This window comes from Crinia signifera, chromosome 2 (assembly GCF_055691185.1).
Source record: "Crinia signifera chromosome 2, ASM5569118v1, whole genome shotgun sequence".
In the NCBI taxonomy this organism is placed as follows: Eukaryota; Metazoa; Chordata; class Amphibia; order Anura; family Myobatrachidae; genus Crinia; species Crinia signifera.
Genome location: NC_139218.1, coordinates 390,101,825 through 390,127,096, shown reverse-complemented (window position 1 = coordinate 390,127,096; position 25,272 = coordinate 390,101,825). Strand labels below are relative to the sequence as shown.

The window sequence follows — 25,272 nt, the reverse complement described above, 5'->3', positions numbered from 1 at the left end:
TTTTTAGAAATAATAATTAGTTACACAATTTGAACTCTAAATGGCAGTGTAACAATAAAGCAGCCAGTATTTACGCTACACAGAAACAAAGGAACTATCCCCAAATCTAACACTCTCTGCACATGTTACATCTGCCCCACCTGCAGTGCAGCATGGTTTTGTCCATTTGCTAAAAAAAAAAGCAGCCCTGCGATAAGACCCTATGGCCGATGCTTTTATAGATGCGTATGAATACTTGTAAAACGTTTATACATCTGTATTCTTTGCCATGAAATAGCGCTTTACCTATATTCGGAAATATCTACTTACACAATAATGTCCTGAAAAAAAATCAGAACATGCCACAGCATAAATGTGTCAGGCCTTGCAGGTTTTGTGAGTCCGTTTGCGGATCCGGAGATAGTGGGTTAGCTGGAGGATTGAAGGAGACAGACCGAATGGAAGTCCTTCGCATAGACAGCTCAGGCAGAGGGAGTGAGAAGGTTAGGCCGAGGGCAGTTCAAGAAGACGGATCACCCAGTGGTGGAGCACTTGAAAGCGTAAAACGAGTTTAGCAGGAACAATGGAAGACCAGGTGCTGGAAGCACGGAGTAGATGCTGCCAGGGGTACAGGTGCTGGAAGCAAGGAGTGGATGCAGCAAGAGCACAGGTGCCGGAAGCACGGAGGGAATGCAGCAGGAGTACAGGTTCCGGAAGCACGGAGTGGATGTAGCAGGAGCACAGGTGCCGAAAGCATTGAGTAGATTCAGCAGGAGCACAGGTGCCGGAAGCACTGAGTAGATTCAGCAGGAGCACAGGTGCCGGAAGCACGAAGTAAATGCGGCAGGAGCACAGGTGCCGGAAGCACGGAGTGGATGCAGCAGGAGCACAGGTGCCGGAAGCACGGAGTGGATGCAGCAGGAGCACAGATGCCGGTAGCAGAAGCACGCAGGTACAAGTGGTCACAGGTGCTGGTAACTGAAGCACGCATGTGCAGGTGGTCACAGGTGCTGGTAACTGAAGCACGCATGTGCAGGTGGTCACAGGTGCTGGTAACTGAAGCACGCAGGTGCAAGTGGTCACAGGTGCTGGTAACTGAAGCACGCAGGTGCAGGTGGTCACAGGTGCTGGTAACTGAAGCACGCAGGTGCAGGTGGTCACAGGTGCTGGTAACTGAAGCACGCAGGTGGTCACAAGTGCTGGTAACTGAAGCAGAAGTACAGGTGCAAGTGGTCACATGGATCAGAAGTCTAAAGCATGGAAAACACAGAGTGGCAGAGGTTGCTCTGGAAGTTCTGGAGCTCAGGTCACAGAATACTGCCTAGGGAACTGGTAACGAAGCACTGGCGCTAGCCAGTTCCCAGGTGAGGGGCTTTATCCCCTGGCCTTGCTCCTGATTGGAGGAGCAGTTGTTGTAGCCACAACAAGATGGTGGCGCCCAGTGGGGGACAGGACCTACTCCTGTATGGCGGCCAGGAACACACACTGGTAGCCGCGGGGCAGGAGGGGATGGACGTGGACGGACGGAGCAGCAGCACTCCCCTGGCCGGTACCAGTGCGGAGGGAGCGGAGACCCTGCCCCCGGACCGGTAAGCGCCACCGCCGTCCGTCGGCCGCGACAAAATGCATATATATTTAAATAATAATGCACAGTGTACATGTTTATACATTGTTAATCAGTACTACCAAAACAATTATTGTTTGATATCAAATTTATATAAAAAAGGGTATTGGTACAAATTAAGTATGACAGAAACGTGTGCGTACTCTAAATATGGAAATCTGTCTAACATCAGTTGTGTCCCAGAATTATTTACATTCATAGTATTGTCCTATCCCCCTCTTTTCTGAGGTTGTACAGGTGTGTAAGTATGTACAGTATAATATATCACACATGATGATGCGTCCCATCCGCTGATGTACAGAGGGTTTATCTCAGTACTTTTGTCCCCAACAGGTCCGCACGCCTCCTCACACTATCCTGAGATGACGCATCAGTGCTCGGAGTGCCAGCAATGTTTCCCTAATCATTCAGCCCTCATCACCCATCAGCAGACGCATAGCGCCAGTAATCTGTATAGGTGCTCGGTCTGTGGGGTGCATTTCAGCTCCAAATTGACTCTTACCGCCCACCAGAAATGTCACACCAAGGACAGATTGTATTCCTGTTCTTACTGTGGGAAATCCTATCATCAGAGGTCACATCTCCTGACACACAAGTGGTCTCACACCGGGGAGAAGCCATTTTCATGCCAGGAGTGTGGAAAATGTTTTACCAGAAGGTCTGCCCTTACTACGCACCACAAGATTCACTCTGGTAAGAAGCCGTATAGGTGCCAAGATTGCAGAAAATGTTTTACTCAGAAAGCCGATCTTATGAAGCATCAATGCACTTACGTCGTGGAGAGGCCATTTCCATGCCCGGAGTGTCGGAGATGTTTTACCAACAGAGCTGATCTCATTGTGCATCAACGGATACATTCTGGCGAGAAACCATTTAAGTGCTCGGAATGCGGCAAATGCTTTGTCCAGAAATCCAGCCTTGTCACGCATCAGCGCACCCACACCGGGGAGAGGCCATATGTGTGTTCCCAGTGCGGTCGCTGCTTTTCTGACAGCTCAAATCTTTGGCGACATAAGAAGGTTCACACTGATCTAAAATAATAAAGTGCGCGTCACATATATACTATAACAAGACTTGCATGTGAACTGAAACAGGCATCTTTTTCCACCGAATGCAGCACTTGGAATTGAACAAGAGTATGTGGGCCTTATTCTAGTTCACTCTTAGAGGCAAATTCCTTCTCAGATGGACAAAACCATGTGCACTGCAGGGGGGCACATGTAAAAGGTGCAGATAGAATTAGATTTGGGTGAGTTATTTTGTTTCTGTGCAGGGAAAAATACTTTATTTCTACACTGCAATATAGATCTCACTTTGAAGTAAACCCCCACTCAAATCTAACTCTCTCTGCACAAGTTACACCTGCCCCACCTGCAGTGCACATGGTTTTATCCATTTGAGAAGGAATTTGCCTCTAAGAGTGAACTAGAATAAGGCCCTGTGTCCCGTAATGGATCCATCTAAAATTGCTCATTGTGGATACAAAAAGCATCACTTTCACTGTTCCCCCTACAGATGGGGCCACGCTTATTCATCCTGACAGCATGGCTAGACAATGGTTTTGTCGCGCCACTGGTGTAGCACGCTCAGACGCATTGAGGCGCATTTAGGCACGATATACAATATAATACAATAAGGATGATCACAGGCATGTTCCCATTTAATAATAACCAATTGTTATTGGTACACCAACTTCTTGATAACGGTAGCTCTTCCGTCTAGTAGTATAAGATGGGACACAGTTGACTGATTTTCAACTAGTGCCCTATGTACACATAAAGGTATCTTTCAATCTTCTACGTAATGATGGACAGATGGAGCTGTACAGCTGACCAAATCTTCTCAAACCATAAGAATGATAACTCACCAAGGGTCAATGCCCTATGTGCGCCAAAAGGTTTATTTTCACCCAGACCTTCTCCAATGCATCAGACAGTCGAATCCAGCTCACCATACAAAAACATTTTATTTCCACAGATGATGAACAGCAACAATAAAATCCAAATAAAATCAAAATCCAAAAAATGGATAAAAAGGTTCCTATGGCGGATTAGGGTACTTTCCTTTCCAGATGGAAGGGCTCCCCAAATAGGACACAAGATGATATATAGTCCAAATTGCCAACAGGTTCCCAGGTTGTCCTCTCTTCTCTTCCAACGCGTTTTGGGCTTGTGAATAAGCTCTTTTTCAAGGTGTGGAAAACCCTGCTGCGGCTCCATCTGTACAGTACAATGCAAGCTCTGGTGAAGGGACCGTTACAACTGTAATGTACAGTGGGGAGAATGAAAAAAAAAAAGAAAAACCAATACTCTAAGTCATTAAATAAAATCGGTGTATTCAGAAACAAACAAATGGTTCAAAGCAACAGTCTATTAATGTCAGGCTTGTGTGCGCGTCCGGGTCGCCTAGGAAAATAATTTCATAAAATTAGCGCCCTGTATATACTGTAAACACAAATCAGCGTGTTGCAGAAATCTTCTTTCTGCTGGGTAGAAAAGGCTCTTCCTCCCAGTGTAGGGAATGGTACTTCATTGAGGCCTAATCTCAAGAGAGATATAAATACATTAGGTATGGTACAAAGAAGGACAACTAAAATGGTGCATGGCCTACATCACAACGCTAACCTTGAAAGAATTCAATAACACAAAGGGGGTACATAATAGGAATTTATGAATAGAAAAGCAAATATATCAAGGCTTTTAACAAGGTCCAGGAGGGAAACAGTCTTCAAATGAAGAAAAGTATTAGAACATGAGGACATATTTCGATCCTGAGGGCGGGCGATTCGGGGAACATTTGAGAAAATATTGCTTCATAGAAAGGGCAGTGGACAAGTGGAACAAACCCAATAGCATCAACTCTGTTTTGTATTCGGTGTTTGGAAATGGTCACAATTTATATAGAATGTCTGTTTGCTGGAAGCTTGTTCACGAGTATGCTATAATTCAAAAAGGCCCATCTTCCCATACAGCCCAATGTTAGCATACAATTTTTAATCTGTGTCAGCTGTTTTCCTTGGGGTTTTACAGGTATTCTTGGTGCAGTGGTTCCCAAACTGTGCACCTAGGCTCCCTGGGGTGCCTTGGAGCACTTGCAGGGGTGCCTCAGGTTGGTGGTCCAGAATCAATTCACGTTATTTATGGCCAATGAAATAGGCAAAATCAGTGCTTGTGGCTTCCAATAAGAATATGTGGGTAAACAGAAGTGAATCATATTTCTCACTACATAAGTGGACCTAAGGAAAACCATTTAAATCACAACTTTTTTTATATTGGTCCTGAAAGTAGTAACTTTTGGCCTAGGGGTGCCGTTAAAAATATTCTGATACTCTAGGGTGCCGTCGTTCAAAAAGTTTGGGAACCACTGTCTTGGAGGCTAAATGTGGCTGGGGCCTGGATTTGGTGATATGTTACAAGCTAGTTGAATAAGAAGGAGAAAGTGATCTGTATAGTTGTAGGAGGTAGATAAAAGTTTTTTTTAAGGAGACATGTTGAGGATGTTACAATAAGTGTATATAGGTATGAAACAAGCTCTTGAGTGTTAATAAGAGGGTAGTGGATTGCTGTGGCTGCAATGTGCACAGAGGGAGGAATTGCAGGGAAAGTGAATTATGTAATGGCCTTGAAGTAGCTACCATGGAGTGAGATTAGAAAATATACATTATGGTACATGGTGATTTGGATAATAATGCAGGATTTGTGTATGCATTTTACATAACTTTCACGGGTTATTTTTTCCAACCTCACAAGGTTCCGGGAGAGGCAGTCATCTTGGGTGCACTGTGTACAATTACTCTGGGTGCAATAGGTTAGATGACACAAAATGGGGTGATTGCAGAGTCCCAAAGCTAATGTAAACCGTCAGGTCCATCCATAAGCGTACAAGATACGGCAGCCATGTTGGGTGCACTATGAAGGTTACACTTTAGGAGGTGAGCCAGAAAAAGTTTATTGTCTATATGGGAAACTAACACAATTGTGAAGTAATATCATTTACCCTGTGGAAAGATCCACATGAAGCAGATCTTGCCCATAGATGAACCACCTGAGACAACTATTTGGGGTACACTGCATAGGTTGCTGCTGGCATTGTGTGCAATTGAAGGTACACATTACAGGGATAGCATATGGTGGGGATGAAGTATGTTGTGTGGGGGGAAAAACACATGGTAAGAGCACATTTTCAGGTAACCAACGTAAGAGGGAAAATTAGTTATTTTTTTTATATTATTTGGACATAGTTTGATTAACTATTTTCCAGCTAAATTCCAAGTTGTTTACAGTAAAAAGTGCATCAAAAATTATAAAGTAGTAGAAGCAGTCATCTAGTTTTAAATTGTGCCAAAAACTCTCAGGCTAAAAAGAAATCTACTACTTTGAAGAATATTTCTTGCAAAAAAATCTGGAACTGCGATGGGGGCAAAATCTACCCCAAATGATGCTTATCTCTCTGGCTTTTTTTTTTTTTTTTTTGAGAAGAATACCTTATATGATAGAATAACTTGGGGCATCCAAAGGCAAAACTGGCCATGATACATTGACATTTCTGTGATATGCGAGGGCCCTGAAGACACCTTAAGACTTATTTTATTTTTTAAATGATAATGTTAACATCCAATTAAGTTTCGCTCTTGGTAACTAAACAATAAATTTTCCAGATCTTATCTATATTAAAGATTACGATTTTTGAATCATGATATAAAACAAACCTACAGGTGCTAAATACTATACACCCCAGTGGTTGGTGAACACCTTATAGATTGGTTGAATGAAGCGATTGGTTGAACGAAAGGTCAACACTTTAGAGTAAGGAGAAATTCTAGTGAATGTACTCGTGTAATTTCATATCTAAAGACTATGAAAAATACTGGTTAGAAGCCATCATTGAAGATCAATGAAGAAAGATAGAGCTACTCTAATTAATCCAAAAAGAGAAAATAACACTTCATCCCACCCAATAAAGGAATGGGCATTAATAACTTATGTCTCACAACATAAACAAGTTGAAACCATTGCCCCAAAAAATTGGCAAACGCTTGTTATTTCATCAAGGCCACGATTCTTATATAAAAAATCTGCAAATCTTGAGATCAAACATGACAGAAGTCTTTCCATAAACAACTAACCCGCTCCGTTCCAAAGGGTTTCAAATATTTGAGTCATGTTTTAGGTGTAAACAAGTTAAAATAAATACCTAAAATGATGAAATCACCATCAACCATATCACAATCAGAAGACTTTATTCCTTGTCACGCTACTAATTTTGCCTATTTCATAAAATGGGACTGTATAGTTATATACTTTGTACAAACATCTAGGGTCTTGTTTGTTATATCTAAACTAATGGGAGCTATTCAATTGTTGCTCCGAGCAGACACCCATTAACCTCTGCGACACATCTCAGCTTTCACCCACCGAAGTTGCCAAACTGAAATGTGCATAAAGTCCGCTGTGTGGGCACCAAAACAGCATTTTTCCCTGTCACGCCCATTGGTTTACTTGTGTTTATTCACTTAACCGGCTAATTAGGTGTAATATGATTGATAATTAAAGGGCACTCAAAACAACCGAATCCACCCTAAAGAGTTGTAAACAATTGTTATTTCATGCCAGATCTTACATCTAAAGTGACAGGAGATCGCTAGGCAATATTCAATGAATGTTTATTTCATGCATATTGTGCTCATTATGGTCGGGTTAAGCCGTTCATAGCGGCTAAAGTTGACCAAAGTAATGGGGGCAACACACACAAAAGGTCCTGTTTAATAGCGCTGATATGGGTGAATATTCACACATTTCAGCCCACCACCCCTGGGGATAGCAAGCTGAAATTCCAGTGATGGAATGGAGCAACAATTCAGCAGCTCAGTTGGGCGCCAACTAGTGGCTGTCGATGGCTAAAACAATAGAATCCAAATTGTTAATTGAGAATTCCATTTTCTTCCCCTTTAAAGCCTGGGGTTTTTATTCTGTGCTATATGTTCTCTCTACTCCCCATTGTTCACAGCCACATAGGGCTTCGAACTAAAGCACAAGAATCTAGCACTAGAAGGGCTGAGTTTGGATGCAATTGACCACATTTACATGTGTGTTGATTATGGTTAATCTGTAATCTGTGTGATTCTATAATCTACAGTTGTATAATTAAATACATTATAAGGTTTAGACTGTATACCTTCTATGTGATTCTGTAGTAGTTTTACTCCAACAGTGGCAAGTTTCTTTAGAATTTTTTTCTTGCATTAACGATTTTATCACACTAAATGTAACTTTCAAGATCAAAACTTTAACAGTAGTATTAGTGGAATATCTCTTTTTGATGCAATTTTACAGAAAATTTCATAGTGATCCCTTGATATCGCATTGCAAGTCAGACAGTATAAAGTATACAAGCATGTACTCACACGTAATGCCTAAGACTATAACATTTGGGATAAAGAGAACATTGGCTACCTTCCTGCACTTGGTCACTGACCAGCTACTAGGGAGTGAAGGCCTCTCTCTGGTCTACTGGAACAATATGGCCATTTTCATTTAAATTGAAGACCCCATCTACTGATGTTCTCACAGCTTCCAATGATCCGATATCACATACCTGTGAGTGGCAGAAGTATGAGACACTCTAGGTTTAGCAGATATAAGGTGAAATTTAAAGTCCGGTATTTTCAGTCTATGAGATGACCATCAGGTGTGAACGGGATGACCATGTATGGGATGACCATGAGGTGTGAGCGGACAATGTATGGGATGATCATCAGGTGTGAGTGGACAAGCTATAGGATGACCATCAGGCGTGAGTGGACAATATATGGGATGACAATCAGGTATGAGTGGACAACCTGTCTTTTTAAAAGACCTGGGATCTATCAAAGTCTGATGTTCACAACACATGTCTGTGGAAGTTTATCATGCCACGAACAGAGGACCTCAAAGTCTGAGGACCTCATAAGAACAGTTGTTGATGGGCATCAGACTGGAAAAGGTCACAAAACTATCTCTAAAGAGCTTGGATTTCATCAAACAATGATCAGATTGTGTACAAATGGAGTAAATTCCAGACTGTAATTAACACAGGAAGGAGACTAATAGTTGTCAAGGTCACAAATGAACCCAAGATAACCTCTTAACAACAGAAGGCCTGTCTCATATTTAGCTAATGTAAATTTCAGGAGCCACCATCAGAAGGACACTCTCTGGTCTACTGGAACAATATTGCCATTTTCATACCTGTGAGTGGCAGAAGTATGAGACACTAGGTTTAGAAGATATAAGGTGAAATTTAGAGTCCGGTATTTTCAGTCTATGAGATGACCATCAGGTGTGAGTGGACAATGTATGGGATGACCATCAGCTGTGAGTGGACAACCTGTCTTTTTAAAAGACCTGGGATCTATCAAAGTCTGATGTTCACAACACATGTCTGTGGAAGTTTATCATGCCACGAACAGAGGACCTCAAAGTCTGAGGACCTCATAAGAGTTGTTGATGGGCATCAGACTGGAGAAGGTCACAAAACTATTTCTAAAGAGCTTGGATTTCAGCAAACAATGATCGGACAGATTGTGTACAAATGGAGTAAATTCCAGATCGTAATTACCACAGGAAGGAGACTAATAGTTTTCAAGGTCACAAAGGAACCCAAGATAACCTCTAACCAACAGAAGGCCTGTCTCATATTTAGCTAATGTAAATGTTCAGGAGCCACCATCAGAAGGACACTGACCAACAATGGTGCACATTGCAGGACTGCATGGAGAAAGCCGCTTCTCTCCAAAGAGAACATTGCTGCCCATCAGCAGTTTGTTAAATATCACTTGGACAAACTAGAAATCTAAGAAAACAATGGAACTACTTAAGACTTGATAACAACGCTGATTTTTTTTTCTCAGATGGACAAATAATGCTGCCGCTGCAGGTGGGGCAGATGTAATGTGCAGTGAGAGTTTAGATTTGGGTGCGTTTGGGTGACCTCCTTTTTCGTACCAGATACTGAAATCAAAGTTTCGCATACTTCTGCCACTCACAGATCTGTGAAATTGTGTCATTTCCCTCAATAAAAAAAAAATGAACACGTCTTTTTTTTCTATATTTTGTATATTTCCTATATTTTTTATATACTTGTGTGAAAAGCTGAGGTCATTTTAGGCCAAATTTCAGCAGAAATCTAGAAAATTAGGAAGGGTTCACAAACTTTCAAGCATTACTGTATATATTATCTGATATCTTTATGGTACATATGTATAAGAACACACAATGGGGGAAATTTACGGAGATGTATTTTTTCACATGGATGTTGCTATGGGCAACCAATCAGATATTTAATTAGAACTTTTATAGAAGATAATATTAAGTAGATTCTGATTGGTCACCCATAGCAAGATCCTAGAATGTCTCACACATAATTACGCAATGCATCCGCTGATGTACAGAGGGTTTATCTCCGTACTTTTGTCCCCAACAGGTCCGCACGCCTCCTCACACTATCCTGGGATGACGCATCAGTGCTCGGAGTGTCAGCAATGTTTCCCTGATCATTCAGCCCTCGTCACCCATCACCAAACGCATAGCGCCAGTAATCTGTATAGGTGTTCAGTCTGCGGGGTGCATTTCAGGTCCAGATTGGCTCTTGCCGCCCACCAGCGATGCCACACCAAGGAAAATCTGTCGCATACGAGGAATTACACCGGGAAGAAGACATTTTCATGCCAGGAGTGCGGGAAATGCTTTACCAGAAGTTGTAGTCTTATTGCGCATCAGCGGATCCACTCTGGGGAGAAACCCTTTAGTTGTGCAGAATGTGGGAAGAGTTTTGCGCAGAGATCCAATCTTGTGACCCACCAGCGCATCCACACTGGGGAGAGGCCGTATGTGTGTTCCCAGTGCGGTCGCTGCTTTTCTCACAGCTCAAATCTTTTGCTACATATGAGGGTTCACACCGATATAGCCGAATGAGTCACCCCTCATGTACATAACATGACTTCTTTAGGAATTTCAAATATAATTATTTGCCTGGCGACTGCAGGACCTGGAATTGCGCATTTAAAGGAAATGACCTCTTCTTTCATACAATCTTTATGGAAGGAAGCGGACATAAGATCCAACGGTGCAGAATCATTGCACCTACCAGAATAATCTTGGAACTAGTGACATCAGCCTAACAATGCTTTCACTTTGGGCCTGATTCAGACCTGTTATCAAAGCTGCAATTTTGCACTATGTAGCTAGTCTCTCCATGGTTCTTTTACCCAAATTGCTATAATGTCCCATTGTATACCCTGTTGCAGTGGGAGAGGCGATCTCTACGTTATTCATTCCTTCATACCCCCTCCAATATGATAATTTAAGCACTGGGTTTTTCATCATTAAATACCAATAAACTGTTCTGAAACTTTGTACTGTTCTGTTTATTCAATAAACATAAGATAGTTTGTTGTGGACACAAGCTGCGTCTATTAGCATAGCATATCTCTGGTTTAGTTATGCACACCGAAATACCTTTAAGAAAGAGTGTATATAATTATAATTGTATATACTATTGTATTGTCTAATGCATAAAACACATTTACTTACCAATCCATCCTTTGGTAGTTGACCCAACCTCTGCGTGTGTGGAACCTGGATCCCGGACGAGCCCCCAATTCTGTCATGTTAAAATAGCAGTTGCTACAAAAAATAAAGATAACTTTAACCACAAAGTGATTGAAGCAATAAAGGTTTCAACCCAAGTAAAAAGTACAAAGCATTAATCCAAAACCACAGGTTGTAAGAGGCAGCTCACAGCGAATTCCCATCCCAAAAAATGTACAGCAACTCGTGCTTCAGGGGTCAGTGTATCAGCTTATATTAACAATAGACAAAATGTGATGAGATCAATTTTTCCGGTGTCTACTATTGGTCAGTCCCCTCGGGTTGCTGGAAGCTAGTTGGAGGGTACCTTGATCTTTTGTTCACATCATGGAGCTGGAAACAGGTTCCCCCAGATTTAGGCAGGGGTCAGCCCGCCATTCATTTCCTGTTGTTACTATCGGTAATTATCTAAATCTATAACTTTAATACTAAACAAGCTATCATAATATAAACCATTACATAATTTAAATAATCTAATAAACACAGTGATACTAAACATGACTATGCTGATACTATCTATCCTGATACTAAATAGCAGACAGTTGCTGGTCAGGGCCTCTGGAGAAATATGATCAGCAGTACAGATATATACTGATATTTTGAGCTTCACCTGAAAACAGTAAGAATATTAAACCTGCAAGTACTGTGATGGAAACACATACATACATACATACATACATACATACATACATACATACATACATACACATATGTATATGTACTCCTTAAATAACAGCCACCGGGGTGCCCTCAGGTTCCCTGCTGGGAAATGTAGATATAGTCCAAGCAGTGGCACTCACACGGATTTTTCAATATAAATAAATAGAGCCCACTTGTCCCTTGGTGTGGGCTCTATTTATTTATGTTGAAAAATCTGTGTGAGTGCTGCTTCTTGGACTCTATCTACATTTCCCAGCAGGGAACCCTTAATCTCTGAGTGGGCAATATTTGGCATTGTGCCAGAGAGAACCTGAGTGACACAAGGAGTTAGGAAACTACTGATTATCATATCAGCAGCTGCTAAGAAATGTATTCTTCAGCTTTGGTTGCACCCTACAGCTCCCGTGTTCTCCCTTTTTGTAAACTATTTCACATTTTTAGAATGGAGTGGCTCGGAGCGTCATTACAATAATAAAAATGTACTGAAATGTATTTAGACACTTGGGAGGGCTATATAGAAACCCCATCTCAGTCACTGAAGGAGTAGATTGGGAAATGTTTTAAAAACACATTATGGTATGATATCTATGCACAAGACCTCCTGATTTCATTGACTACCATTTATTTGGAACTCTTTTCACCTATATATGTATATATGACAATATTTGTTGTAGATGTACTGCTGTGGTGGCAATGGACCCAGACACTTCATGTATTTGTAGATTTTTCTAAACAAGGGATACTATTACGTAGTAATATTGCAATGAAATACCCTTTTATTTGACAAAAACTTGTTATAAGTAATATATATTAAATTGTGTACACAATCTGTTTGTATTGTTTTAATTTATAATACTTCAATAAATAAAAAATTATATAAAAAAAATACAAAATAATTGCAATATTAATATTCCCTGCCCACTCATGGCAAAATGCTGCGATTCGTGAGTCTATTGGGAGGGGCTAAAATCACACGATTCCAATGGAATCTCATGTTGGCTATGCCCCGTTGACCTGCTAATTGCGGAATTGCTGCGAATCGGCATGGAGCCCAATTTAGTCCTGATCGCAACAGCAAAATATTTCTCAAATGGACAAAACCTTGCATTGCAGGTGGGGCAGATGTAACATATGCAGAGAGAGTTAAATTTGGGTGACACACTGGCTGCTTTCTTTTTACACTGCAATTTAGATTTCAGTTTAAAAAATGTAAACAAATCTTACTCTACACACGTTACATCTGCCCCACCTGAAGTGCAGCATGGTTTTGCCCAAGGCCATAATATTGAGGCTACAGAATGCACCAACCACCTTCCTGCACTTGGGCAGTGACTGGCTGGTAGCGGGTGTGAAGGCCTTACTCTGGTCTACTGGAACAACATTGCCATTTTCAGTAAAATAAAGGACAGCATCTAGTGAAGATCTCACAGCCGCTAAAGATCCAATATAACATACCTGTGAGTGTCAGAAGTAGGTGACCCTTTAGATTTAGCAGATATTTTGAAGGTGAAATTTGAGTCAGGTGTTTTTAGTCTATGGGATGATAATCAGGTGTGAATGGACAATCTATGGGATGATAATCAGGTGTGAATGGACAATCTATGGGATGATAATCAGGTGTGAATGGACAATCTATGGGATGACCATCAGGCGTGAGTGGACAAGCTATGGGATGACCATCAGGCGTGAGTGGACAACCTGGCTTTTTAAAAGAACCGGGATCTTCCAAAGTCTGATTTTCACAGCACATGGCTGTGGAAGTTTATGATGCCATGAACAAAGTAGATTACTGAGGATGTCAGAAGAGGAGTTGTTGATGGTCATCAGGCTGGAAAAGGTCACAAAACCATCTCTAGCTTGCACTAAACCAATCAAGAGTCAGACAGATTGTGTAGAAATACAGGAAATTCCAGACCATCATTACCCTCCACAGGAAGGTGTCTAATAGTCACAAAAGAACCCAAGGTGACCTCTAAGCACCTGAAGGCTTTTCTCACATTAGCTAATATTAATGTTCATGCCTCCCAACATTGTCCTGGTTGGAGGCGGGACTCCCGGGTGGCCCAGCCGGATTTGCTCCAGAAAAGGGAAGTGGTCTCTGTAAAAGGAGGCATGGCTTTGTGGGAGTGTAAGTGGTCACAAAGCCACGCCTTGTTTCATTGCTGGTGGGGTATGGCTACCCCTCTGTGAGCTCCTGCCTAGAGAGGGCAGTTTGTATTCCCCCTGCTAGATAGAGCAGCCGGGAAACTCCCAACTGCACCCCTCCAACTCTCCAAAAAGTACATTGCTGCCCATTGGCAGTATCCCATGGAGAAACTAGAAGACTACTAAAACATTGGGCATAATTCAGACTGGATAGCAAAGACAAAACCATGCTGCACAGCAGGTGGGGCAGATGTAACATGTACAGAGAGAGTAAAGGTGCGTGCACACGGGGGGTGATTATTTCTAATATCGCGGGCAATATGGTCGCTGAGCGACCATATTGCCCGCGATGGGAGAGTGCACCGGCGATATATCGCCGGGTGCGCGCTCCCATTTTCTCCCCTGTGGTGATCGCTGGTCGCAGGAACATGCTCCTGCGACCAGCTGATTTCCACTGCCGGGCTCCCCCGGCAGTTTCTTTTTCATCAGCGACTATGTCTGGTCGCTAATGCAAACCGGACACTGAGCGATATATCGTTCATTGTGAGCAATATATCGCTCAGCTATATATCCCCCCGTATGTACGGGGCTTTAGATATGGGTGAGTTATTTTGTTTCTGTGCAGGCTATATTCTGGCTGCTTTCTTTTTACACTGCAATTTAGATGTGCATGTTACATCTGCCACATGCAGTGCACCATGGCTTTTGTCCATTTGAGAGAAAAATCATCTAGGTGAATTAGGCCCAATGTTTTGTGGACAGATCAGAGCAAAATAGAGCTTTTTGGTTTGAGTGAGAAGCGCTATGTTTGGATACAGTAGAACGCTGCATTCCAGCATAAACGCCTCATATTCCTTCGTGATTTTTTTAATCTAATTTCTTTGATTTGGTCTTTACCTACTTTTAGGACTTGTGTGAAAAGTTGTGTAATTTTAGGACAAATTTCAGCAAAAATATAGAATATTATGAAGGGTTCACAAACATATAATCTTATATCTGTATGGTACATATGTATAAGAACACAATGTCTCACACATCACGATGTGACCCATCCGCTGATGTACAAAGGGTTTATCTCAGTACTTTTGTCCCCAACAGGTCCGCCCGCCTCCTCACACTATCCTGAGATGACGCATCAGTGCTCGGAGTGTCAGCAATGTTTCCCTAATCATTCAGCCCTCATCACCCATCAGCAAACGCATAGCCCCAGTGATCTGTATAGGTGCTCGGTCTGTGGAATGTGTTTCAGCTCCAAACTGGCTCTTACCGTCCACCAGCGATGTCACACAGAGGACAGACTGTCCGATACGAGGACTCACAACGGGGAGAGACAATTTTTATGCCAGGAGTGCGGGAGAAGTTTTACCAGAAATTCTACTCTTATTACGCATCAGCGTCTACACTCTGGAGAGAAACCCTTTAGCTGCGCAGATTGCGGGAAATGTTTTACGCAGCGGTCTAGCGTTGTGAGACACCAGCGCATCCACACCGGGGCGAGGCCGTATGTGTGTGCCCACTGCGACCGCCGCTTTTCTAACCGCTCACATCTTTTGCAACATAATAAGGTTCACATCAGTTTAGGCGAATGAGTCGCCCCTCACGTACATAACAAGGCTTCTTCATGAATTTTAAATATACTTATTTTCCTGCCGACTGCAGGACCTGGAATTGCATATGTAAATGAAGCAACCTCTTCTTTAATACAATCTTTTAAGGGAGGCCCACTTGGGCTGAAACACGTTGGAGCTTACACACCTATCGCCTACTACCTCACCATACTTACTATCACCATCATTAAAGCTCCTCCCGCTGGGAGTAGAGCACAAACTGATCAAACAAACCATCTACGAAGTCTTCTCCCAGCTGGCAGTTGAGTGCACAAACGCAAGAGCAGACCTTCTACACCAGGCATGTCCAAACTATGGCCCTCCAGCTGTTGTGAAACTATAAATAGTTTTAGCATTTCCTAATAGCAAAACTGTGGCAAGGCATGATGGGACTTGTAGTTTCACAACAGCTGGAGGGCCATAGTTTGGACATGCCTGATCTACACAGTCTCCCCCAGCTCGGAGTTCAGCGCACACGGGCAATGTGACCCAGAGCCGAATCAGGAAGTTTACACAAGATTCAATGGTGCGGAGCAAGTGGGACAGGGGCGGATGAGACAGCAGTCAAAGTCCGCACAGCATTAGGTGATACCCCGTTTAGGGAACTGAGCCTGTGAACAGCCATGACTGTAGCACCAAACCCTTCGACTGCAGTACCCCCATTCAAGTGACCAGCCGCAGCCATGACAAGAGCCGGGCTGAATGCAGATACTTCTGGGGAAAGACAGAGTGGTCAGGATTCTCAGGGGGACTCAGCACCAACATCCCGTCCTCCCTGCACCACCAGTGCAACGTTCTAGCTCGCCTTCACCGGACATTGAGTACCCAGGTGCACAGAAGCTGGACACCGCACTGCCTGTGTATCAACACTTCCGCACAACAAGCAATGCCCATTACTGAAATATTGACTGAGGTTTTTTTGTTTCAGTGAACATTCAAAAGCTGGTATCTATTTATATGTCATTATGTTATTTTTTCTATCATTTGTTAGTGAACACTGTTATAGCCCCACGTGCAACCGTGCGTGCACCCAAGTCCACCGAGATCACCCACCTTGGTAATGGTGGCCTGGGCGCCACCCATTCACAAGGGCGATTCCCTCACAGGGCCTGCGAATGGATGTTACACAGTAACAAGCATTTGCAGCCTGGTGGGAGAGGCAGAGCGTTCTCATGAGATCGCCCATGAAATGCTGGGTACTCCCATACGCCAATGGCCCGGCCCACCACCCCACCCACCCACACACACTTGGTTGTGTGCGCCTGGCGTACCTACCTACATGCATAAATACAGACATACAAATGTCCTCTTTATGAGACTCGTGCATAGAGGAAATCCTTACTACCATTTTTTTCTCAACATCGGTTTCGAGTGAGTGACGTGGACACGGTGAGCAGACTGGACTGCACTACCTGGCGATCTCCTGCCGCCCCCCCCCCCCCTCCCTCCGGTCTCCTTGCGGGTGGCTGCCTGTACTTTGGTGCCTGGGCTGGCTGTGCTTCCAGGCTCCGGCGGCCATTTTGGATCTCGTGCTGCCACGCAGTTACATAGTCCAGTTACGCTGAAGGTGCTATCCACCATACTCCCGCTTTCTGCCTGGCCAGTTCTCATTCCCATCAATATGGAATCCTCTCATCACCAAATCCTGCAGGCTATACATACCTCTACAGGAAGGCTTATTGCTCAGCTCACTGAAGTACAATGAGAGGTACTCTCTACCCCCTATATTCCTGATACGTATGCTGCTGGAGAAGATATAGCTGTGCATCAAAGCTCTAAGCCTGTGAATTCCATGCTATCTATGTATGCTAATATACTGGATGTACTCTCTCACCTAACTCTGAGTACTTATGGCTCCCTGTTCCTAAACCTCCTCCATCTTTCCATCCTGCAGCAGTACAGCCCTTTACTCTACTATATATTTACGCTTCTGGATATGTTCCTTCATATCTCCGGAAATTTGGATACACTGATAAGTATGCTGCTGGAGAAGATAAGATTATACCTCAATGTTTCAATCCTGTGGCTTCCACTGTACTTATGTATGCTAACAACCTGGATGTATTTTCTTTGATGGCCTGCCCTGACGCGGAGTACTTTCGGACCCAGGTCCTTATATGCGTGGATACAGCTTCACTGCAACCTACTCCATTTCTCCTACCTGCAGCGGAACAACTCTTTACCTTACTTTACCTTTTTCCTTCTGGATATACTTTTTTATATCACCGAAAAATAGAATATATCTCATCTGCTACATTTTTACCAGTCTTCGGCCTTGATAAATCGGCATTCCTTGGGAGAATGGATGTAGGCAATACTTACCGGTCTATCTTCAAATACCGCATCTGTTACATTTTGGTATCATATGTCCATTGCCCCAGATAGTCCATACTATTTTTATCCTTTTGTTGGATGGGTGGGAGGGATGGGAAGAAGGGGTAGGTTAGGTTTTTAGGCACAGTTTAGCTAATATAGACGCGATTATACCTATTGCTAGTATACATTTGATCTGGTCTTAGCTAAATGCCACTAACTTATTCCCATTCTACAAATAGTTAGTATAGTTAGTTGGGATGTTCGGGATCCAGGTATGCCTAGATTGGGGTTAGGTGATACAGGGTGGGGGGTTAATTAGAGTTTTGTTTTTTGTAAGGGTTTTATTTTATTGTAGTTAATGCACGTCATTGTTGATACAATATTATGATTCTGGCTGGAGGGGATATCCTGCCATTACTTTGCATCAGTGGGATCATACATTTCATTTATTACAAGCCTGTCACATATATGTTCCTGTTCCTTATATTAGATACTGACCGGAATGGCGCCTTCAGAGATTTCAACTGTTAAAATTTACACAGGAAATATTCGCTATTCGGTATATCCTGCGACAGTTACCTGTTTCCTATATGATTGCACTGCACTATGATTTCCTTTGTTGTATTGTTGTATACCACCCATACATTGCCGTGACTACGTGTTTGGATGTCGTGTTTGTCTGTTTGCACAAAACCAATAAAGATTACTGAATTAAAAAAAAAAAATATTGTGATATTGGGTCATTTCCCTCAATAAAAAAAAATGAATGTGTATTTTCTACATTTTTTTTTAATCTTCTGTTTGATTTGGTCTTTGTCTACTTTTGGGACTTGTGTGAAAAGCTGAGGTAATTTTAGGCCAAATTTCAGCAGAAATATTGAATATTATGAAGGGTTCACAAACTATCTGATATCTGTATGGTACATATGTATGAAACACACAATGGGGTAAATTTACTAAGACGGGAGTTCATGGGATGTTGTTATGGGTAACCAATCAGATACTATTATCTTCTAAAAAGGTGCTAAATAAATTAGCAGATTCTGATTGGTTACCCAAAGCAACATCCTAGAATGTCTCACACATGATGACATAACCCATCCGCTGATGTACAGAGGGTTTATCTCAGTACTTTTGTCCCCAACAGGTCCGCACGCCTCCTCACACTATCCTGAGATGACGCATCAGTGCTCGGAGTGTCAGCAATGTTTCCCTAATCATTCAGCCCTCGTCACCCATCAGCAAACGCATAGCGCCAGTAATCTGTATAGGTGCTTGGTCTGCGGAATGTGCGTCAGCTCCAAACTGGCTCTTACCGCCCACCAGCGATGTCACACTGAGGAAAATTTGTCACATAAGAGGACCCACACCGGGGAGAGACCATATATATGTCAGGAGTGTGGGAAATGTTTTACCAGAAGTTCTACTCTTATTACGCATCAGCGGATTCACTCTGGCGAGAAACCCTTCAGTTGCGCAGAATGTGGGAAGTGTTTTTCACAGAGATCCAACCTTGTGACCCACTGGCGAATCCACACCGGGGAGAAACCCTTTCAGTGCACAGAGTGCGGAAAGTGCTTTATCCAGAAGGGAGACCTTGTTAAGCATCGGCGCACTCACACCGGGGAGAGGCCGTTCGTGTGTTCCCACTGCGGCCGCTGCTTCTCAAACAGCTCAACTCTTTCGTTACATAAGAGGGTTCACACCGGCTTAGGCGAATGAGTCGCTCCTCATGTACATAACAAGACTTCTTCATGAATTTCATATAAGACAATGGGAAAGGAAAGGGGTGGGGTTAAGGGAAATGGGGAGGGTCATGGGTATATCCAGAATTTGGCATAAAAACACAATAACAAAGGGTAAATCATGTGAACAACAATAAAATATTAAAGATACATGAGGTCAACAGTGAGAATACCTGTAATTCAATATGAGAGATAAGTGGTAGCAATTAAACGGGAAACATAACAAGTGTTAGGCCAACAGGGGGGGTGGAACAACCTCAGTGGTTAGGCAGAGGGAGTCTCATTCAGACTAAATTGGAGTGGGTCAGTATGGAAGAGATTTGGGAAATATTGGGTTCCTTCACCATCGGTCATAGAAGCATGCCATGGAGACCAGCGTACAAAAGGGGAGGAGGTCGTATAGGAAATAATATAGAAAAAATAAATTCTACCATAGGCGCTGCAATTCCACAAGCTGCATATAAGACTATAAAGATGGTCACCGGACCACTCAAATGGATAATAATGGAAAGGCTAGGTCTCACAAATATACCCGGAGTGTCCGGGTATATTTCCTCCAGATAAGTTTTCACCCTCACATAAACGCCAAGATATATGGAAAATAGAGGGGAGAGAATATACAATAGTGTAATACTGTATAAATACAATGTTCTCCTTTGGTGCAAATGGAGACAATGGAAAGAGAGTTCCCAGAGATTCCAAAGTTCCGGGGATATTACGGGATCACCTCACTCGTGCAATTTTATAATATTGCTCACATGTATGCTTACATGTCACAGGCTGCGTAAACTCTATAAAGGTTTCTTTGGATGGATTGTCATGGAGACCAGATAAAAATGCTTTTATTTAAAAAAAAAAAGCAATGCAGGATCAGATATAAGACACCTGTAACCATACTAGATGTGACCCGGGTAATTGGTATGGTATAGAGGTGTTGAAAAAAATGTTCCACACACTGCTAATGTATAAAATTTAGACACTCAATTCAACACGTTTCGGTATACTGCGATGCCTTTATCAAGAAGGTGTCTATAAAAAATACAGATAAATACTCATATATGAATATAATATGAATATATATGGCTGATAAAAGGTATAAGCCGGTTCTTACCAACAATCGTAGTCTCCAAGCATGTGAAGCCGAGGGTCTGGTGCATACAGATCCCTCCACATGCACAGTTATATACAAAAGAAACCAACATTCATAACCCGGAAGTTAAAAGGCGGCTACTATAGGAAGTTCCATTATGTCACTTCCACCTCCTATGTTTAATAGTTAAATGACCTTCTTCCCATCATGCTCTGTTTGGAAGGTCACATGGTAGTTTCTTACCAATAGAATGCCCTGGTGGCCATTTTGGAGTAGACTAACTCCGTGGATGTATACCATACCAGGGGTTTAGCCCCGATCACATCTTCTTTACATTTAGGTATACTTATGTTTACCATATAAATTAACATATGAATGTAGAACTACATAAATGGAAAAATAATACAATAATAAAAAATGAAACAACAATAAAATAAAAAAATGAATAAACATACTTATAAAAACCATCTCAATTCAAAATCATGATTAAGACCAGCAGGGAAGAGGGTTTTGAGATCATAAATGTACATCATTTCAGTTTTTGCCAGATGTATGTCCCTGTTTTTAGTTCGCCAATTTTACTTTACCCATGCAGTAGCACAGAACATTTTAATCCCTTCAGTTTTACAATGATATTTTTCTTTGAGTTATAGGGAATAGGGGTGGTTGGGATTCCCATTTACAATATTACGTATATGCTCGGCCCATCTGAATTTAACTTGGTGCTTCGTTTTTCCTATATATATATATGCAAGATCACAGGAACATACTATTGGCATAGGTAACATAACTGGTATGGTATGTAATGAAATCCTTAATTTTTAACAAAATTCCGTTCACATTAAATTCTACATATTTTGCTACCAGACTTTTACATGATTTGCACATTTTGCAGTCTCCGCAGCGAAATAAACCCTTATTCCTTGTTAGGAACCACTTGCCATCCATATGGAGGGCACTGGATACTAATTGATCTTTAATAGTGGGTGCACTCTCATATATGAAGGTGGGCTTAGGTGGTAAAGCTTTTTTCAGGATCTCACCTTTTAGAAGGATGTTCCAATATTTTCTCGCCACTCCTTCTATTTGTTTATGTCTTTTGTGATAGCCGGTATTAAATGCTATAGTATAATTATTTTTGGCGATTTGTTTCATTCTTGGTATCAGACAAAAGGGTACTCCTGTCTATTTTCCCCACCTCTTCAACTGTGTTTTGTAGCTTTTTGACTTCATAGCCTTTGATAGAGAATTTTTCTACCATCTCTTTGGCTTGTTCTTCAAATTTTACTTTAGTTGAGCAATTTCATGGGTGAATTGCCCCTTAGGGACATTCTCAAGCCACACCGGTAGATGGTTGCTTGTCCTATGTATGTAGGTATTACAGTCCGTGGTGCTAGTTTCTATGTGTCCATCTATTACTTCAATTTGTAAGTCTAGAAACCTCACTGACTTCTGGCTAATGTCAAAAGTTTAAACAATATTGGCTTGATCATTATTTAAATGAGTGCAGAACTTCTGAAGGTCAACTTAATTTCCTTCCCAAATAAGAAATAACATTGTCGATATACCACCACCAATGCACCAGACTTACGCCCCAGCCATGCCCTGCCCATTCGTGTGACTCCTCCCACCTGGACATGAAAAGTTTGGCATAGCTGAGTGCAAATCTGGTGCCCATGGCGGTACCGACCAACTGTTTGTAAAAACACCCATCAAAATTAAAATAATTGTTTTCCAAAATAAAAGTAATGCCTTCAACAATAAAGTTATACATCCCCTAATCAATTTTTGTTTTACATAAGGTTTTCTTAATTGCCTCTATCCCTAAACCATGAGAAATAATAATGTAAAGGGATGATCCTTAACCCTTTTGGGACAATGTTTGCAGCTATATACTGTTCAAGGGTAAAGATTTCCCACCATGTCTTTTTCTCCTTTATGAGAACATTCTCCAATTTGTTCATCAGTCCATCTAAGGTTTTGTCCTCTAAATCTACATGGTTGGTATCATTATTAAATAAGAAAGCATCATTTATCAATTTGTTTCTATTAACTATGCTGAAACATGCTGCAGCCTAAGTAGAATAAACGGTGATATAGCAAACAATATAGGTATAGCCTATGGAACAATTTAATGTGCATTTCAGTGTGGTTGAGGCATCTAGACATGGAATAAGAAGATATGAAAATCTTATGCCATTGGGCAGGGGAGAGCGCCTTACTTAAATGACTCAATCGAGTTTATCAAACTATTGTACCAGAAAGATATGTCACTTTTTGATTGAGATAAGAAGGGCTGGGCAAGAAGTATCTGTGAAAGTGTGTTTGGAAAGATGGAGGCAATGAATGATTTACACCAGTGTGCAATTTGAAGGTAGAGGAGGTGTTCCGAGGAGGGGAGGGACAATTTCTGTTGTAGGGAGGGGAAGGGAAACAAAAAATGACCATCTAAAATGTCCCCTAGAGGAGAGATACCAAGAGAGTTCCATCTATTCAGATTCAGGTTAGGGCCTACCCTCACTACCGTTGTAATAGGTATTTTTGGTATGGTACAGGCTGGAGAGGACATAGTGGTGGGATGCCGGTGCGGATGGGAGTATGGTAAGGTGATCATGTCTGAAGGGCTTATGGATCCACAACAAGTCCACGAGTGTGAAATAAGAGGCAGAGGCCTGTTAAGGATCTACCCATCCCATCAGCAATTCAGTATTTGAGTAATACTTGAGGGAGGCCAGAAGACATGCTCCATGATATAAGTGTAAGTCGGGGAACCTAGTCCACCAAAGGCTCTTGGCGCGAGCCAAAGTGGGGGTCTTGGAAGAACATATGTATTTAGTTAAGATGGAGATACATAGTTGTAAGGATTTTTTGGGGAAAATATAAGGGATTGTGTGGAACAGATACATTAGTTTAGGGAGAAGGGACGTTTTGAACGCAGCCATGCGGCCTAACCGTGAGACATCGTATGCAAGCCAGGATTTAGACAAGGTAGTTAAAGTCGCGAGGAATGGAGTGAGGTTTGCAGCAAAAAAAAACAAAACAGCAGAGGTTTTGGTGGGGATAAATATGCCTAAATACTTTATCGTTTCCTTCTGCCAGTTATATTGGTAGGTCGAGTGCAAGTGAGCTAGGGAATGAGATAGGTTAATAGGGAGGGCATCAGTGTTTAGTTTGTAATAAGACACTGCGCAGTCAGCTTTCATACAATCGTTTAAGGAAGGCCCACTTGGGCTGAAACACTGTATATTACACACCTAGTAATCAAGTAAACCCTCTATGATGTCTTCTCCCAGCTGGCAGTTGATCCCACACACACAAGAGCAGACCATCTACACAGTCATCTACACAGTCTTCCCCCGGCTGAGAGTTTAGTGCACAGATGCAGGGCACACAGGATGATCATGTGACCCAGAGACAAATCAAGTGGATACAAGATCCAATGTTGCGGAGCGGATGGTACTGGGTGGATGATACAGCGGTCAAAGTCCACACGGCATTCAATGAATCTCCATACAGGGAACGAGCCCGTGAACAGCCATGACTGTAGTAACAAACCCTTCGACTGCAAAACCCTCATTCAAATGACCAGCCACAGCCAGGACTCTGCAACAAGAGCTGAGCTGAATGCAGATACTTCTGGGGCAAGACAGAGTGGTCAGAAGCCTCGATTCTCAGGAGGACTCAGGGCCAGCATCCCATCCTCCCCACACCACCCCGGCAACGTTCTAGCTCGCCTTCACCAGAAATTGACTATCCAAGTGCACAGAAGCCGTACGCCGCACTGCCTGTGTATCAACGCTTGTGCGCAACAAGCAATACCCATTACTGAAATATTGCTGATTTTTTTATTTTGTTTTGTACCAACAGTGAACATTAAAAAGCTGGTGTCTATTTGTATGTTATTTTTTTCTATAATTTGTTAATGAAAACTGTTAGAGCCCCACGAACAACAGTGCGTGCACCCAACTGGGGTGCCCTATGATCATTGCACCAATCAGAATAATACATTTCGGGCCTGATTAATCATGACGTCATGAGTCTGCCATGCCCCTGTCTCCATGCATAGACATCTTTTCTATCAGTTAAGATTTGGGTGAGGTTTTTACTTCAAACTGATATCTATATTGCAGTGTAAAAATAAAGCAGGCAGTATTTACCCTGTACACCCAAATCTAGCTCTCTGCGCCTTTTACATCTGCCCCCCTGCAGTGCAGCATGGTTTTGTCCGTTAGAGAGAAAATTTGCTTTTGCGAGTGAACCAGATTAAGGCCCAATGTCTCATACATAATGAAGTGATCCATCCGCTGATATCTTGGTACTTTTGTCCCCAACAGGTCCGCACGCCTCCTCACACTATCCTGAGATGACGCATCAGTGCTCGGAGTGTCAGCAATGTTTCCCTAATCATTCCGCCCTCGTCACCCATCAGCAAACGCATAGCCCCAGTGATCTGTATAGGTGCTCGGTCTGTGGAATGTGC

At 42.3% G+C, this 25,272-nt stretch overlaps 1 protein-coding gene across 6 annotated transcripts in view; it reads left to right on the top strand.

The window, feature by feature from the left end:
• Window positions 1–24,653, top strand: part of LOC146058210 (uncharacterized) — a 110,418-nt gene extending 85,765 nt beyond the window's left edge. For 2 of the 6 annotated variants that reach the window (XM_083170342.1, XM_083170341.1), the window contains exons 12-13: window positions 1,937–2,296; window positions 19,105–24,653. In XM_083170342.1, the coding sequence (XP_083026468.1) occupies window positions 1,937–2,296; window positions 19,105–19,679 (935 nt within the window). In that variant the 3' untranslated portion in view covers window positions 19,680–24,653. The remainder of the gene's footprint in view (window positions 1–1,936; window positions 2,297–19,104) is intronic. The other 4 variants (XM_083170340.1, XM_083170339.1, XM_083170338.1 and 1 more) reach the window with 3 other exon arrangements.
• The last annotated feature ends 619 nt before the right edge of the window (window positions 24,654–25,272 follow it).